This window comes from Thamnophis elegans, chromosome 2 (assembly GCF_009769535.1).
Source record: "Thamnophis elegans isolate rThaEle1 chromosome 2, rThaEle1.pri, whole genome shotgun sequence".
Lineage (NCBI taxonomy): Eukaryota > Metazoa > Chordata > Lepidosauria > Squamata > Colubridae > Thamnophis > Thamnophis elegans.
This window is the reverse complement of record NC_045542.1, coordinates 66,793,052-66,811,791: the sequence shown is the minus strand read 5'-3', so window position 1 is coordinate 66,811,791 and position 18,740 is coordinate 66,793,052. Positions and strand designations below refer to the sequence as shown.

At 35.3% G+C, this 18,740-nt stretch overlaps 1 protein-coding gene across 1 annotated transcript in view; it reads right to left on the bottom strand.

The window, feature by feature from the left end:
• The window catches only part of CACNA1A (calcium voltage-gated channel subunit alpha1 A), a 208,622-nt gene that overhangs the window by 86,456 nt on the left and 103,426 nt on the right, over positions 1-18,740 (bottom strand). Inside the window, 5 exon segments of the mRNA XM_032239034.1 lie at positions 211-371; positions 1,865-1,961; positions 13,228-13,334; positions 14,061-14,120; positions 18,193-18,322. Of these exon segments, the coding sequence (XP_032094925.1) occupies positions 211-371; positions 1,865-1,961; positions 13,228-13,334; positions 14,061-14,120; positions 18,193-18,322 (555 nt within the window).

The following is an 18,740-nucleotide window of genomic DNA, read 5'->3' as shown; positions in this document are numbered from 1 at the left end:
AGATGAGCAGCTATATAAATTAATTAAATAAATATCAGAAAATTATGCATTGGGAGCCAGTGGCTTGCCCTGAATGCAATGGCAATGTGATACAGGGAATTATGAAGGTTATATAACTTTATGAGTCACACAGCTTCTTATAAGTTACAGGCCTGGCCACACAGGGGAAAAGAATTGAATAAAAGAACTGAATGGGAGGAGGCTATGTACCTGCAGTCCTTTTCAAACTCCTTGGATTCATCAGTGCAGTAGAAGAACCTGCCCTTAAAGAGCTGGACAGCAACCACGGCGAAGATGAACATGAAGAGCATGTATACAATGAGAATATTGAGGACATTTTTGAGTGAGTTCACCACACAGTCAAAGACAGCCTGTGGAAAACAGATACACTGGTAAGATTTGACTAGGTTATGTTTATCTGTATCTTAATTTTCTATCAAACTGTCCCTCCTGCTTAAGAAATATGTTTGTGTGTGAGAGAAATACCATCATAGAAACAATCAAAATAAAATTTAGGCAACATGTATCCCTAAAATACCACTACTGAAAAGTAAATGCAAACAGCTTAAAATAGGCAACAGCAAATTTTCTTAACATAGAAATTTCAAACTTATTAAAGATTTAAAATGTATTTAAAAGCCATACTAACACAGTGAAAATGTCCACTGAATTCCATAATATATTCTGCAATCCTGCTGTCACCACCAATAAGATTATCTATTTAAACTCACTTAACAAAAGGGACAGTGCACAGTTTCTGATACCTGTCACAAGAGTCTGGAAAATTAATGTTGAAACTGTTCTTCAAGTAAATTGGTCCTAAGGAGGGCAACTTTTTTTTTTTTAAAAAAAATCTTCACTGCTACCCAAATATCTTGCATAGATTTAGAGTTCCTTGACCAGAGTAGTAATTTGTCTTTCCAAAACAGAAATTATTTTTCAGCTGTATCCAGTTTACTAGTCACTGGATTTGTTGCAGCCAAACCAATAGTCTAACACCATGATAATGTTTAAAAAAATAACTTCAGTGGGCAGGTAAACACATCTATGGATGTGGAGGAAATATTTCTTTTTTTAAAAAGGTAGAATGAGAAAGATATGAAAACAAGAATATATTGTCTATACCAATTAATTTACAGTTAGGAAAATATAATATTCATACAATGGTAATTCATAAAAAAAACATTTCCTAAACTAGAGATCATTAGCTGCATGGAGATTAAAGTCAGCAGATTTCCATCCATCGTAGGCACCCAGGATGACAAGCTATGATAATACTTCTTCCAGGGTACCATAATGCAAAACTCGCCCTTTTGTATTTGTATTGCAATGCCAGATGGAAGTACATAATTCTTATGGTTTCTCTGTGATATTTGTTTTGTTATTCCCCTGCCTATGTTCACAAGGTGAAAAAAAAATTGTGGATAGAAGCTTATGTTATACAGTAATAAATGCTCTTAGTCCTTTAAATGCTGCAAAATACTTTAATGATTCTTTAGCTGTATGATGAACTAAAACAAGTAAATTTATCCTACTGTGGAGATTGGGGAATTGTTTAATTTCCGATTATCCAAAACACAAGAATTCTTCGAAGAAAATTAAGTGCTATTATACTATCTCCTCTTTAGATGAGAGTATGCATCAAATAAGTATGTGAAAGCTAATAAAGGAACCTAAGTTCATGCATTTTCATGAAATAGTGTGAAGCTTCAGGCTTCTTGCTTTATCTTTTTTTCAACTTACTATAGAATGTGTGTGTGTGTGTGTGTGTGTGTGTGTGTATAATATACATACACAAACAATATAAAGATTCCAGGGTGAGTTTTTTGTTTGCTTGTTTTTTACACTTCTATCCCAAACATACCTTGAGCTTTGGCAACCGCTTGATAGTTTTGAGGGGTCTGAGGACACGAAGGACACGTAAGGATTTAATGGTGTTGATGTCTTTTCCTTTACTGCCTCTGTAGAAAGATGTTGGATGGGGACAAAAAGCAGGAAAAAAATGAAGTTGGATCTCTACAATAATCCTGACAGTGTGTTTCCAAATACAGAGATACAATCTATTTTATAACCAAGATGCTAGTAACATTGTATGAACGCTACCCCTTTTGGCCATCCACACACTTTTCAACAATTGTTTCTTAAATAAAATGTTCCCCTATAAATTGTTTACCAGTTATATCACGTCTGTTTCAGACATCAATTCATTCCCTCCGTTCTTCTAGTATGCTTTTGATTTCATCTATTTCTTTATCTATTAGAGCGCTCTTTCAATATCTCTCCATTAACCTTTTTTACAATCACTCCTTTAAGAACTGCTTTAACCTGCTTTAATCTAAGGATTTAGTACCCCTGTGGGAATTAGAGCAAGTGTACAAATACTTCAATGGAATGCATCCTTCATAATAGAAAAAAATAGTTGTGTCTAATTGTGAGTTCTCATAGAAAATTTTGACTTTGAATCCAGCTCCTGCAGACTTCATTGATATACAGTATCTGTGTAATTTCCTCAGTAACTGCTGGAAGAAATTTGTCACTGCCTTCTTTCATTCTTCCAGGATGATTCCTCCTGATTTTTCAGCCTGCCATAGAATTTCCTGAGAGTCGTCCAGCCAAGGACAAAGCAGGGCTGAACCCAGAGTAAATCAGTCAGGTACTAATGCTATAACCTAGTAAAGATTTTGCTTTATAGCTCCTTTGATTTTTTTTTTTTTAGTTGTCTAACATGAGATCCACATCCTACCGGATATAATTGCACCGGGATATAAAAAGTAATGTGCCTCTATTTTGGGTATTCATTAATAGTAGCTGATAAACAGGCTCAAAAAATTCCATTTCTACCAAACTCCCAAGTCTTCCCAAGATTCACAAATCTTGCAGCTGTGATGATGTGCAGCCTATCTTTCTATGTTGCATTGCATTACCTTCTGTGCTGATAGGTTCACTTCACAGACTCACCATGATTTGAAATATATGCATAAACACACACAGCCTCATTTTTACGCCACTTTTTTTTTAAACCCTGTTATTTTCATTTGGTTGTGCATCTGAGCGTATTGACACATCAAAACAAAAATGATTCCTTTTTCAGTTTATTGTGGATTTTCCGACATTAAGCATAAAGAATAAGAAGAACTTGCACTCTGGCAATGCTTGAAAATATTTGGTAATATTTCTGCAGAGAAATCTATATACCTCATTGTAAAGGAATATTCTGCTACTTGGAGGGATATATTCTAGGATTTAAGAGTCCAGTTTTGCAGATAACTTACACACTTACACATTACGATGAAAACAGCAGTATAAATCTTATTTTCAGATGTATTACACAAAGAGAAAAAGCAACTATATGCTTAAAGCTTCATTTTCTTCCCCTCTATCATGTCAACATGTTCAAAGAGGGGAAATGTGGCAGAAATTATTGTTTTCTGGGTCAAAATTTAGTTGCATGCGAAAATGAATATATATCTAACCTATTTTGCTGCATGACCAGAAAAGCCTTTGCATTGGAGAGAATTCATAGCTCATTCTGCAGTGGTCTGGTTTTTAGATGACTGCAGTATTTGCTTTTTTAAAAAATAAATGATTCTTTAAGGCCCATTTAGGAAAAGTATTTGGGTCAGTGGAGAGGGTGTGCTAGCGGTAAGCTATTGTGCAAACGTACCGAGTCTCCAATTATCTTTGTGGTTTCTAGTTTTAGTCTCAAACAAAACTAAACAAATTTCCCAGTCAATAATACACTTATGATGTATAAAGTGCTTGCCTACGGGGTTAACTGTCCCTCCTGATGTCTGTGAGTGAATTACCAGAGGCTTATGAAAACAGGCCCACTTGGGGCATTGGCTCTCTGGGTTGCTTCAATATGCATTTTTTCACAGCCACACAGGAAACTAAAGGCCAAAAAGGTGGACAGTGCGTACTGTCCCCCTTGCCTTGCTCATGGAAGTGCCAACCTCAATCATGTCCCCATATATTTTGAATTGATGGGCAGAGGAAAATGAAATTCTCCCAATTTCCTCAGCAGCAGTTGTGGGGATTGTACCCATGGTTATTGGTGAACCAAGCCAGTCATACCAGGTGACGTGCTGTAGGCTGACGAATATGAGCAACACCTGACTGGGACTGGGTTGATTGTGTTGTGCAAATGACCCTTGCAGAACCTTCTCTCCAGGGCTGAGCTTTATGAGGAAATTCCAGGAAGCTCATCTGAGCACAGCTTGCAGGCCAATAAGTTTCACACATAAAATACATGGACCCAATTAATAAAAGACCAAAAGGATAAACGTATTTAGATTCGGTCAAATTGCCTTGATTCCATCCAGTGGTCAATTTTACTCCAAGGTTGGAGAAACTAGTCTCCTTTTCTTTAATAGCCTATAAACTCAATAAATTAACTACATCTTCCAAATAAAGCTTCTGAAAAGCTAGCAAAAATTGGCTGAGGAATGATAGAATAAATTTATCAATTACTCATTACTATTGGAAAAACACATACAAAAAATATGAACCAATAATAGTTTTATGGAGATACTTGGCTCATTTTCATTCATTTTAGACATGAGTCCTGAGAGGCATCAGGCTAATTAGTTGCTTCCTCACTCAAATACCACTTTAGACCCCAGCTTTCAACAAATTGTACTTGAATTGCTTTGGATGGCCATGTTATTTTTTGTATTTCCCTATGAACAGGGCTGACATATAAAGCCTTTATAGAACTTTTTTGAATGTTCCTAAAATCCCTAAGTTCTGACTCTTGTAGGCATAATGGCTTTGGTAAGTATCACAATATTTCAAAGCCATCTCAACATTGACGCTTAAAGATGTGGGACATTTATTTAAAGGACACTGACATTCCTTCTGATGTCCAATAGGTTGGCAAGTGTTCAAGAATCTGGTTTCTATATGTAATGGAGCAGCTTTTAAAACCTCATAGAATAAAGATACATTTAAAGCCAGCAACTCAGTTTTTCTAGTACTGGATTGACTTGAGAAATAAAAAATAACTACATTATAAATATAGATTAAGAAAATCTATATGGCCAGAGACACTGGTTGAGGGGGGGTGGCTATAGAAATCAGATTAATAAATAAAATGTCCAAGTATCATAACCAGACAGATAGCTATTATGACTGTAATTATTTCTCTGACCCTTTATCTAACTTACATTGTTGAATAGTGATGATGATGACAATGATGAAGATTTTACATTAATGTCAACCCAGAAAAGCAGTCTGGTAATACAAAGTATCTGGTTCTCAAAAAAAAAAAACTATTTTTAGGATGGAAATATGTTTTTGATAATATACATATTTAACCATACTGTAAGATATTGTGATGCCTAGCAATAACATATTCCAGTCTGTTCCTTTTAGCAGCCTTGCAACATAATCTTCTCTTCAACATTGTTCTTCTCCTGCATAAATATTTAGTAGCTATTAAAAATAAGTGTTCAGAACAGAGAATGAAATATTTGATCGCAGAACAAAGGACTACCTCTGCCACAATTCCTAGCAATCGGAATTTTTTGACCAGACCCAACAATGTTCCAGTCACAATTGCTCGTGCTGAGGAGGTACTCTGGAATGTTTTTTTCAGTGGCCCAACAAGGCAAAAACCGACTACTGTATACCTAGTTCAAGGTCACTACAACAAAAGTGATTCCTAGAAAGTGTAACCTGACAGGAAGGCACACAAATCCTAACTCATGTGAGATGGAACAGAATCAATGAAATGTCTGATGTTTGGAGAGAGATAAAAAGAGCTCCAATTTGTTTTGCTTTCCAATCGTATTAGTTACATACAGTGATGCATAACCAGATTCACATAAATAAATAGCATGTATACCAGAGAGTGTTTGGGAGAGAAAGTGATAGAGGCAGACAGACAGAAAGACTTTACCGTGAGCTGCTCCTGTTGTGAAGTGGCAGTGAAAGGAAGAGACAAAGAAAGTGAGTAACAATCAGAAAGAGAACACAGAACATAAAATCTAATGATACCATACTATGTAATGCCTTTTACAGACAGGACATTAATTTGCTCTTCAGCTACTGCCTTGAAGAAGATGGAAGGAGTTTACTTCAGTAAATTATCTACACATGTATAGGTTAGTAAGATGAGTCTTCTACTATTGAGACAACCCTCCACTTGCATAGCGCCCAGCATCACTGATGTTTTTCATGTCCTACATCAAGGACAAACCTATTTATCTCTAAAATTTCTGATTAAAAATAAAATGGTGGCAAAAGGCAGCAACCATATATATATACTGTTTAACCCTTAGCTAATATTTACATTGATTTTTATTTGAAATATTACCTTAAATCCTTTTCTTGGAAAATTTTCACTAAATGGAGGGCAATTTCATAATTCCTTCATCACTAACCAGAAAATAAATCTTGATTGAGGAATGGTGTTCAATGGAAAGACTCTAAACTCCTAAGCATACTTAATAGAATAACCTTTACCAACTTGATATATTCCAAATGTCTTGGATTATTATACAAGTCCCAGAAAGACTTTCCCATTTGCATTTAATTGTGTTACAAATATGTTGTGCCAACATTGTTCTCTGCCATGTTCCCATGCACGGGGATTTCAGATATGGAGTTCTTAGTAGCACAAGTATTAAAGTAGTGTTCCCCCTCCCCCAATTCCAATACTGTTTAAAGGGAGAATCAAGGTATATAAAAGCTTTCTTACTCATTACCTTGTAGGGAATTGAGATGGCATGAAATGGGTCACCAGGCAATAGAAGCAAAGTTGGATTTAATGATGGGAACAATAAGTTTCATACTGGCATAGCTTTTGGCTAATTTAATGATAGGCAGAAAAAGCATCAATTAGCAAACGAGCCCTACATTCTGGAGGCAGCATGGCTGATTCAAGATTGTGAGAATTATACATGCACTGGGAAGGCAATAGGCTGGGGAAAGGTATACTTGAGATTGTCAAAACATAGTAAATCTTATTTCCAATAGAAATGATAGAATCATAGGGATTTTGGAGGTCTTCAAGTCTGACCCCTTGCTCAGGACAGGAGTCTTATACTATCCCAGTCAAATGGTTGTCCAGTCTGTTTTTAAAAACCTCCAGTGATGAAGCACAATCCTAGGAGACAAATGATTTCATTCTCATTGTTAATTTTTTTTCTCTTGCTTCTGGATTTGATCTCTCTTTAGCAAGCTTCTACCCATTATTTCTTGCCCTGTTACCCAGTGTTTTAGAGAATAAGTTAATCTCCTCTTTATTGTGATAGCCCTTCAAATACTGGTAGATAGCTATTGTGTCCCTCCTAATTCTTCTCTTTGATAGGTTAAATATACCTAGCTCCCTCAAGCATTTGTCATACAATTTAGCCTCCAAGCCCTTTATTGTCTTTGGTGTTCTTCATTTCACATTTTCCAGAATCTCAACTTGTTTTTATATTTTGGTAATCAGAACTGAATGCAATATTCTAAGTGTGGTCTCACCAGCACAGAGCAGTCAACAGAGGGATAGCATTACGACGACAAGAAATGGTAGTACTTCTTGTTGTCTTGATGCTATTCCTCTGCTGATACAGTCTAGTACGGCATTGGCTTATTTGGCAGCTGATTCATACTTAAGGGGGGTCCACTAGGACACCTTCATCCCTCTCACAATTACTACTGTGAGATAAATATGAAAATATGGAATTATAAATATAAACAATAAACAATGAATATAAACAATAAATATGGTGATAGGCTTCGTGTTTTGTGTAGAATTATAGCTCGAGTACTTTTGTGAAATACAAGTTTTTCATGGAGCTTAACTTTCTCTATCAAAATAATGTTTTCTCCCCAGATTGTAATAGCATCATAGTTACAGGGTGAGGTTTTAAACTTTTAGTAGCACAACTGAGGTTTATTGAGATTCTTAGATCAAACCTGGAAAATAGCCATGAATAGTGCCTTATATTCCAGAATAACACCATTGAGGGATGGACAATAATATGAAGTACGACACAATACAAAACACAATAGTATATAGAATCATATAGAGTCAGGGTAGCAACACAGCAGATAATAGTATAGATGCTCTTTCAGTTAACTGAAATGGACTGATTGACTAAAAAAAAGCTATTTCTCACAATTGATAAACTCTGATGAAGTTGGTGAGAGTTAAGACAGAAAAATAACCATATCCACAATGATCAAGGGAGCATGAAGGAAAAGATGTTTAAAAAAAGGTAAGATAAGGAAAGGTAATTTATTCTTTCAAATTTAACCACATTTGACCAGTCTTCAAAGTTTGCAGATCTTAGAAGATAACATGAGAATAAGATCTATTTCCATTTATATGTTGTTGAGCCTCACATTACTGATCAACCAATTCCATTTCTGTCATCTCCAACTGTACACACTGTGCAGCTGATTCACTTCTGCTGCTTTTGAAATTGAAACATTGCAGATTACCAAAAGAAATACAAATTTCTTGCAGACTGGATTCATAGCTCAACTTCTTTTATCCAGAAAATATTAGGCGTCAAATTTTACTATGCTAAGAGCAAAATGTTTCAAAATAATAATCATAGTGCTTATGATTCAAAAGAAATCATGAATCTATTCCACCTTATTAATTTCATAATAAGAAAAGATAGAAGAAGCAGTGGAAAAACATGGAGGAATAAAAATACCAGTTGCCAGTTTTACTCACTCCATGAATGACAAAGTGATTATAGAATAACAACTTACTTGGAAGTACCTTAAATTCAGAAGAAGGAATATTTATGGGAGTTTATTAGAACCAGCTGAATTCTCACCACACATAACATTAAATAGGTAACTGCAAGAGCATTCATCCCCTTACAAACTTACTGGAGCTTGCTCATTACACAAACTTTGGACAGCATCTGACTCACAATTCTTCCTCTTAGGGCTGTTCTACAGCTGAGCCAACAGATATGCTAATTGGAGAATGTTCTGTTCCAAGTGCCTTCTGCTGCATCTCTTTTAATTCATCATGAAGCAAACAGAACCTAAAATTTGTCATAGGGACTACACATCTAGGGAAGCCTTGCTTAGAAGATGTGATCAACGTCAGCATTTCAGAAAATCACAACTTTTTCCATCTTACCATTTCTTGCCATTCCATTTTTAGACAATTCTCTGCACCTTTTTGAATTGAAATTCCATTTCTACTGTATTATAAATTAACCACCACTCAATTTTATTCTTTCTTAAAAACAATAGGCTTATTTTGGATTAATCTATAGAAACTCTGAAATAGTATAGGTCAAGCTGTCTGTTAAATGGATGTCAATTGTTTCTTATGAAAATAGAACAGCAAAAGGAGTTCCATTCAAAAGCCTTAGTTCGTTTCTCCCAGGTGACTTTGGTGCTTCTATTTATATTTGGATCAGGTTTACAAGTAGCACAGCTTGCTTTTTTGTCTAGTTAGTTACCCTTTGAATACCTTTGGCAAGTGTGGGTAAAACAGTTGTCTTCCTTGCCCTGGCAATGCCATTGGCTTAGTAGGATAAAAAATTTAGCTATATTTTACCATATTTCAGTTTGGTGTAAAATTTTAACCCATCTACTATGATTTAGCAATAATGTTAGCTTGAATCATATTGAAATAATGTACCCAAGTATGTTTGACTTTCTAAAGTTAGTGCTACTATGAGGTAAATAGAATGCCCTCTAGTGCCCACACTGAATAGCAGCCCGAGATATCTTCTAGTGCCAGGGTACTTATAAAAACTTCATGGAGGAAAAACAATATCTTGATCAAATCCATCACCTTCCTTCACCAGCTCTGATAGATTGTGATAGCACATTGGACAACAGTGAAGAGATCCCACACACTAAAAACTGCATTACACTAGCTCCAATTACAGCCATCAGTGAGACATATTTTATCATTTATCCAAATCTCCCTAGTAGGAGATTTTGCTCCTACTAGGGAGAGATGTCATGTGAGTGTATAAGAGTACAAGACTGGCTGCCTCATTGTAGGAGAAGTCTATGTGGGCAGAATCTGCATGCCTGACAACATGCATGTCCACAAAACAAGGATGCTAGAGAATGGCTGGATTGCTTACTTCCAAGCCACAAGTACATGCTATGAAAGAGTATGTAATCAGATCTGTCTTAATATCAGACCATAGATCATTCCTTAAGCTTCACAGAGAACATCAACAAGAATTCAGAATTCAGGTTCTTATAAGTAGTAGCCAAACATATCTACTGAGCAAAATCTTCTCAGCATCTACTAGACAATACTAGATAATGTCTCTTGTAGCACAAATGCAACAAACTACTCTGCCAAAGGAAATAGCCTAGGCAAAGTAGGTGATCTTGCAAATATGTCATTTGATCTCCCCCTCTCTCTCTCCCCCTCTCTCCCACACACTCACAAACACCACACATACCCCACACGTATGACATTTAGTAAAATATGAAAGTGCTTGAAAATGAACTAGAACAATCAGGTAGGGTGAAAAGTAAGACAAATATTTCAGTCAAAATACTGACTATATCAATCCAGTCAATTTTTGGACTTCTGGTTCATATTTTACTCTTATGATATGCTGTTAAAAAGGAAAATAAATAGGAATAAACAGATATGTATGTATTTTATCTTCTAAGGTACTGTAAAAACTTGGAGAACAATTAATCAATACTAAAAAAGGGAAAATCAAACCCTGGGCAAAATCTCTTTCTTTCTAAATACTGCAATGAAGAAACTGATACATATAGCCCTTTACCTGATGAGATAATCTTATTCCAACCTTACTGCATTTCCCTCCTATTTTCTTGCCTTTTCTATCTTTCATGGTCATTAAAGTGCAAACTCTAAACTACTCAACAATTGTATGTTTAAAATGACATTTATCTCTAAAGATCTACTTTCTGATTTTACAATTTGGTTCAGATGCATTAACACCTTAATCTCCTGAATTACTATCAACAGTGAAATGTTTTTATTATTATAGATCTATAGTATTGAATAATATTACGATTCATGATAGGTCCTTCAAATAATTTTATATTTTATGCTGGAAGGATAATATGTTAGAGGAGACAGTAAAGCATATGATGTATGTTTTCCACCATTGTTCTCTTTCAGTTTACCATCTAGCATAATTTGTTGTTATATAATGCTGGTTAAAGTATTATGATGTAAATATAGCTTATTCTAAATCATACACCAACATTTTGGAATTGATCAATACTGTGTGTAAAAAGCAATGAATTCATTGGACATGGAGCATAGGAAAACAGTTACAGTTTTAGATTGATGACATATGTTCTCGGTCTGCTTATGAATTGGTTTTTTAATGATGCAATAGAAAGACTGATCAATAAATTTTAACATGGCCATGTAATATTTTATTTCAAAATTGAAATAGAATATGTGTAATTTTTTTAGTATCTTTAAAAAATATTCGGTTTTTCTTTTAAATATTTAAAGCTATTTTCTTTTTTAAAAAAATACCATGTACTTTGATAATAATGAATAAAAAACTGTTAGACCAGCCTTCCCCAACTTGGTATTTTTAAAGTCAGTATAGTTTGTAGGCCTTCCTGGCCAACACATGTTCAGGCATGAGACTGGGGACAATTGTGTGAGATAATTCTTTCAATTTCTATTTTAAATTGGTCCAAGTTTCTCAAAATTACTTCTATAGAGGAAAGAAAATGGTGCTAATTTGTCCTCTAGAATTAGTGACTAAGGGAGCAATTACAGATTCAGTTAATGTCAAAGATATACCTTCAGAACCAGCAGTATAATTTATATGCAGCATTTTCCATCTCTAGTGTTCATATTTGCCATAGTGCCCTTGCATATTTTTCTCTTTGGCTCCCATTGTTTGGCAAAATAAATAAGGAACTAGGGCCAGGTTATATAGCTTCTAATGAACTTGTGGTAATGCAGAGAAAATAATAGGCTTGCTGAAACTGTTACCTGTTTAATTTTTTAATTTCTGTCATGGTATTCTGTAAACTATATTTTCTTATTACCAGAAGATTCTTGGTTATAATCCATGATATCTCTATTTATTGGAAAACTTTATAGACTAAATCTTGTATACCTAAAGTATAATGCCCAGTTTTAAGACAAACCTTGTAATCTGATGAAATAAGTTAAATATCAAATGAAAACTTCCTAGCTGCTTTCATGGAACCTAGAATAATAAATAAACTTTAACTATTGTATTTACTGAAAAGGTGCAATAGCTCAGGGCGATGGCTCAGTTGACAGCCTGTGTTCAGGACCAGAATACTGCACAGTAGGGTGAGCTCCTGTTCCTGCCCCATCTCCTGCCCAACTAGTACTTCGAAAGCACTCAAATGTGAGTAGACAAATAGGACCTATGTCAGTGGTAAGGTAACAGCATTTTGTGTGCCTTTGGCATATAGTCATGCTGGCCACATCACCACCAAAAATGTTTTTGGCTAACACTGCCTCCCACAGTCAACAAAAAGAGATGAGCACCACTCCCTTGAATCGGACATGACTGGACAAGGAAACCTTTACCTTTATTGTATTTACTAGCTAGTAGTTAAGGTTAATGAGATTGATGGTGCTGACTGGATTTTTTTTTTCAAATTCACTGATATACCAAGAGCAGACTACATTGATAATAATCATTTTCTTGATGATTATTACAATGAAGACAATTACAACCATTGTTGTTATTAGTTGATGATGGACTGTGATAAATCCTAAATGTAACATTGAGAAATACATGTTGATTCTGTATTTGATAAACAATTTCCACTGATCTGAAAAGAAAGTAGCAGAACTCTTTCTATAAATAGACCGACTCTTAGTTTTCACTCTGGATATCTATCTTGTGAATTTTTGGCACTGTAATCACAGAAAGCAGTATCACAACATATTTACTGAACAGAATATAGGAACTTATTGTGACAGCTAGGTTGCCTCAAACATTTGCAGAGTCAACTATTTTGCTAACAGTCCATCAGGAAAAAGTGCCACATGCAAGGACTATCCCAAGCCAAATGGGAGGGGGATTCAAAGCTGAGTATTCATGCTCTATATAGCTTAAGCTGGTATTGGAAGAGGGAACGTGATGAGGAAAAACAAGTCATATAAATGTTGAAAATTATAAACAATCCATCATGCATCAAACTTCAACAAGAAACTCTTCTAGTTGAAGGAGAAGCAGCTATGCATGTTAAAAAAATCAGAAGAAGAAAGCAAGCACTATAACCCTAGAGAGCTAAGAAACTTACGTGAAGGCAAATGCCACCAATGCTCCACTGACCACAATGAAATCCAGGATGTTCCACAGATCCCGAAAATAAGCGCCCCGATGAAGTATCAGTCCTAAGTCAATCATCTGCAAAAAACAGAGTAAACAAATGCAGGCTTCTAAACCAGTACATATGAGTTTGATTAACTGCAGCCCTGAAATGTTCATTCTGAACATTAATCCAACAGGACCCACTTTGCAAAAGAGGAGGTGAAGGGCCAAAAACGAACTTTTTCGCAAGAAAATAAATACTAAGGATAAATTACAATACGTATGCACAGGACAAATAATAACAATATCTAGTTCAGAGATCAAAGTTCGACTTAAAGGCTTTTGTAATACATGAATTGGTATACTTGAGAATTGGTATGCTAGAATATGAGTTTAATTACTAATGTTGTTTTCCTGGATACTTAATGTTCACAGGCATAATATTCCCTCCCATGTGTTTTATGAAGTTGGTGCTTCAAAATGGCATTTTAAGAGAAATGAATCTGTCTAGGATTTATGATTACTTCTCTTAACTTCTGTCACCTAGGAGCTATTACCCCACATTACGATCAGAATCAATAGCATGCTATGAAAATATTCTTGAAGAGCTGTGCTCATTTTTGTGCTGCTAAATGTATCACTATAATAATATGGAAAATAGCCTTTAAATCCAGACGTATTTCAAAGACTATTATAAAAAAAAATCCTGGTACATTATTTCATGATATATTGACTCTCCCCTTTTTATTATAATGGAAATGTTCTGTCACATGATAATAATTTAACATGCACTGGAAAAAAAATCAAAAAAAGTTTACTAACCTTAACAACCATTTCAAAGGTGAAGACACCTGTGAAGACATAATCAAAGTAACGAAGAACCTATAGGAAGGAGAAAAAATAATAAAAATATACAGTTCAAGACTTGCTAACTCCTTTGAAATAAATGAGCCTAACTGATCTTGCAATCAAACCAGTGTGAAGTGAGTAAGTCTTGAGGAGACATTCAAAAGTTTCAGGCAGCAAAGGAAAGACACACATAATCAGAATCTCTGAATCAACAAATCAGTTTAGCTGTACTTTGGTCAGGAAGAATTCGTTTCTTTGTACAATATGAACTAATCTCTGCAATCATGGTGAAAAATATGAAGATGGTGAATGGGGAAAAGGGGTTTTAAAATAAGAACTTTCCAACATGGCTTCTAGCTCCAAATACATGTAAACAGTACATTCACACCTTTGAGGGGCACTCAGCAGCTATCCTCAGCTTTCCCTTCTTGAATTGGCTAGTCTATCCTTCAGCTGGAGGGAATACTAACAATATTTTTTTTTGTAAAGTCAATTGTATTTGGGGAGCAGTAAAGCCCCTCCTCAGAATCAGTGCAGAGGAATTAGGTGTGAATGTGGCAAAGGGTAACAGTGCTAGGCTATCTGGCAGAAGGGGAGAAACTGCATGAGGTGAGAACTAGTCTACTCTCACAGCTCCAGAGGAAACACTGCAAATTGTTTTCACGACATTCTCCTAGGAGTAGGAGTCAAGCTGATAGTTGTTAGTCTCATGTGAGCTCACAATATTATGGAGACATAGGGAGGAGGAGTGAGTGACCTGAGATAACTGCCATTTCCACATGTGGAAAAGTTCTTAGGTTTAATCAGAGTTTAGATCGAGAATGTTGGGAGGAACCATCTTTAAAGAAAAATCTTTAAAGAAAAAAAGAATAATTCTCTATTGATAAAAATAAACAAATTAGTAAATAATAGTAAAATAATAATAAAAACTAAGAAAAGAACCTTTCCTTATAAATTGGTGATACCCACATTGTAAGAAATAACATTGTTTTTCCTGTAAGAAACCAGACAAATGAACTGAATTTTTATTAGTCACATGGGGCAACATATTACATTGAAAATAAATGTCCTTTGTTTTATTGAAGAGCAGCATGTGTATATGTATGTGTGTGCATGTGTACATATGCACATATGTGTACATATGCACATATGTGTACACACACACACACACCACCTCTTTCTACAGTTGTCCTACATTATTATAGCGATTTGAATTAAATTTTCAATTAATGTGAATTGAAGTTATGTTGTAAGGAAAAGTGCTAATCCTATCATACATACTAAAAAAAAGTGTAAGCAGCACATTATTGATATACGTCTTCAAAGCCTGTGCTTTTCCTTATGAAAGTATTAAAATTTATACTATACTTTGATTTGACAGTTGTTTTTCCTTACATTAGTGCTGAATTTTACACTGTATGTTGATTTAATATTTCAGGAGACATGGTGGCGCTGTAGTTAGAATGCAGTATTGCAAGCTAACTCTTTTCACAACCAGGACATCCATACTGTCTGGTTCAAAGCTGACTCAGCCTTCCATCCTTCCGAGGTCATTAAAATGAGGACCCAGAATATTGAGGGGCAATATGTTGACATTGTAAACTGCTCAGAGAGTGCTATAAAAGACATAACATCTATTGCTATCCCTTGATTTTTGAAGTTCCTAGGAAAAAGATTAATCTGGGGGGGAAGCAAGGTGATCTGTACATGTGCAACTGATTTTAAATAAATCAACATTTATTGAGAAAGTTTGCAAAACAACAGCATAAAGCGTATCAAATAAAGCATATCAAAAACATTTCAATATCAAATAAGGGCATGATAATCTTTAGGCTGAAATTAAAACTAACACAAACAGGCTGCTCCCACAACAAACAGCATCTTTAATTTTGCAAAACTGAAAGTTAATCTGCTTTTTAGTATAACTAAAATCTCTTGCAGTCATTTTTAAGTTCGAACTGAGGCTTGATACTATTTCTTAAGGTTACAAGAATGTTTATGCAACACTGATAATTTATTACATACCCACACACCTGCAAAGAGTGAAAGGAGAGACTTGAAAAAGAGAGGCAACTAGAGGCAGGAATATTTCTTCCCCCCTATGGAAGGGAGCAGCAATTATCAGCAGCAATTGGGACATTTTAAGGATGAGAAGGAAACAGGAATTGTATGACATTGGCAGGAAAAGGTCTGCAAGGATTTAAAAATCTCGCTGGAACCAGTTCCAAAGGAGACGCATCAGGCTGAGCTACAGATAAGCAAACAGCTCAGCCAATCAAAATACAAACATTCAACACTGACACTGAATGTAAGATTATAATACTTATTGTCCAAAATTTTTAAAAACATGTTTTCAAAATTAAATTATTTTACGTTATTTAAAACATCAACAGTACAAATTTGTTTAGGGTAATGTTTTCATTTAACCAATGGCTAAGTACCATATTATACTGAATACATAGCGAGTATGTTAGACTATTATTTAAATTCCAAGCTTAAGGACTATTAAGCAAGAAAGCTTGGGCATAGAGTTATCCATTTGGTAGCAGTGGCAAAAAGGGCTGGGTTAGTTGCTTTGTTTACTTGTTCTCTCTGTCAAAATCGCAGCCACTTTTCTGCTTTGGATGTGCAATTACACTATACCATTGCCCTTTTCTGTCACCCAGAACCTTCTAATCTAGAGAGGGCTTAACTTTCCTAGGAGATGAATAACCTCTATTGTGTAATAATGTCACTGCTGCTTAGACTCCATCTGGTTACCCTTGTTTTTAGTTGCCGTACGGTGCCTGGGTGTTTGAGTTGCTTTTTCCACATGCCAACATAAAGATTTCTTATTGCTGCCTAATGCAGAAAGTCTGCTTCCTACCCATCCCGCTACTGAGATGCTGTGCTAATTATTTCATTACTATTTCCTTAGGGATAGCTCATAAGACCTGTTCAGAAGTTCTTGAAAAAGAAAGTGCAGTGTAAGATGCTCAGAAGCCAGCCTCTGATTTATTGCTTTCTCTCCCTTTCTATCCATTGTCTCCTCTTTAGTCTATTTAAATAGAAGCAGGACTTTTGAGCAAGAGAAATAAGAAAAGAATTCAAGCTTTTACAGAATACATTCTAACAAGTATAGATTTAAACAATTTCAGCCTAATTTGCATTCAAGGAATACTCTCAAAAATCTAAGATATACATTGGGCATTTAAATATATCCCTGTCTGAAGTAAGTCTTAGTAAATACATAAGAAAGAACCAAAAGGACCCACTGTAAAAAGAAACAATGTTAAATTCAAAAGGACTTGAGAAAATTGTATTTTAACACTGATATAAATTACACTGGCAAGTTATTCTATCAATTTTATTTTGCTAGAAATTTGCACAGATATAGATAGAAAAGAACATGTGATATCATTTTCAGTTGTAGCTGTAATTAACACATTTGAACCCTACCTCTGAGTGATCAAGAATTATCTTGCACAGTGAAGTTATTACAAAGCCAAAATAATAATCTCGGATCTGTGATCTATGTAGAAGATATCAGAATCCAAGTCAATTGGTCACAGGCATTTGATCTTAATAAGCTCCTATTTGTGATCATGATTCTTATCTACAAGGAGCAATTGCTTGCTTGCATATTATGTGATAAACATGACTTCACAAAACGAAGTATTGCTCTATCATGCAGAAATGAAGTTGATTCCCCCCTCCCCAAAGGAATAAAGAAACTAAGAAATTAAAAGCCCTCTCTCTCAACCCAACATCTTGTTTGCTTCTTTGGTAAAACTCCTATGCAGGAAGATGTCTTACTGGGATACTGTCCAACTTCACTCTGGGTCAGTATCAGCAAACACAAATTTGAAATAAACGGCCGATGGTCCATCAGTATTGAGGAAAGACTAAACAAATACATTTAATTGCTTAAGAATATTTAGTTTGGGTGGAGATTGCTGAAAATATTTAAAAATATACTTTGTTCCCTCTCATGTGCTGCACATTTTAGGACTACTAATACTCTATTAGTTTTAGTATTCCATGATTCATTTTCATGGCTCGGAAATAGGAGAACAGGAGCTGCAATTTATGTATGCTGCACCAAAAGAGATAAAGGAGGACTTACATTGTTACGAGGAGCACTCGGCTGTACAGGATCTTCAGCAGCCAATGCAATGCTGCTCATGGCAATCACCATCAGAATGCAGATCTCAAAGTAGCGCAGATTGACAATGTAATGACAGAGGCGCCGAAAACTAGCACAAATAGGCAAAGATGCATTAGGGAGCATCATGCATGAAGCAGATATGTAGTTTTCTCTCACTGTGTCAGATAAAAAGACTGGGGCCATCAACACCACACACTAAATTTGGAAATCAATCAGGGTAGCGTATAAATGTTTGTTAATTACTGTCTCATAAACTAAACCACTGTATGCTTTTAAAACCGATTTTAGATTATTCACATAAACTGAGTCTCATTCTCAATCCAAGCTAACAACCTTGAACCCAACTCACATTCTGACAATCTAATCTATATCAGAATTATTTTAAAAAAATCAAATCAACACATAACCTGTTGAATCAAGTATTCCACATAGACAATTTTAATCAAATGGCATCAGGGTTGAACCACCCACTTCTCTGAGATTCATAAATTCTGAGATAACTTGCC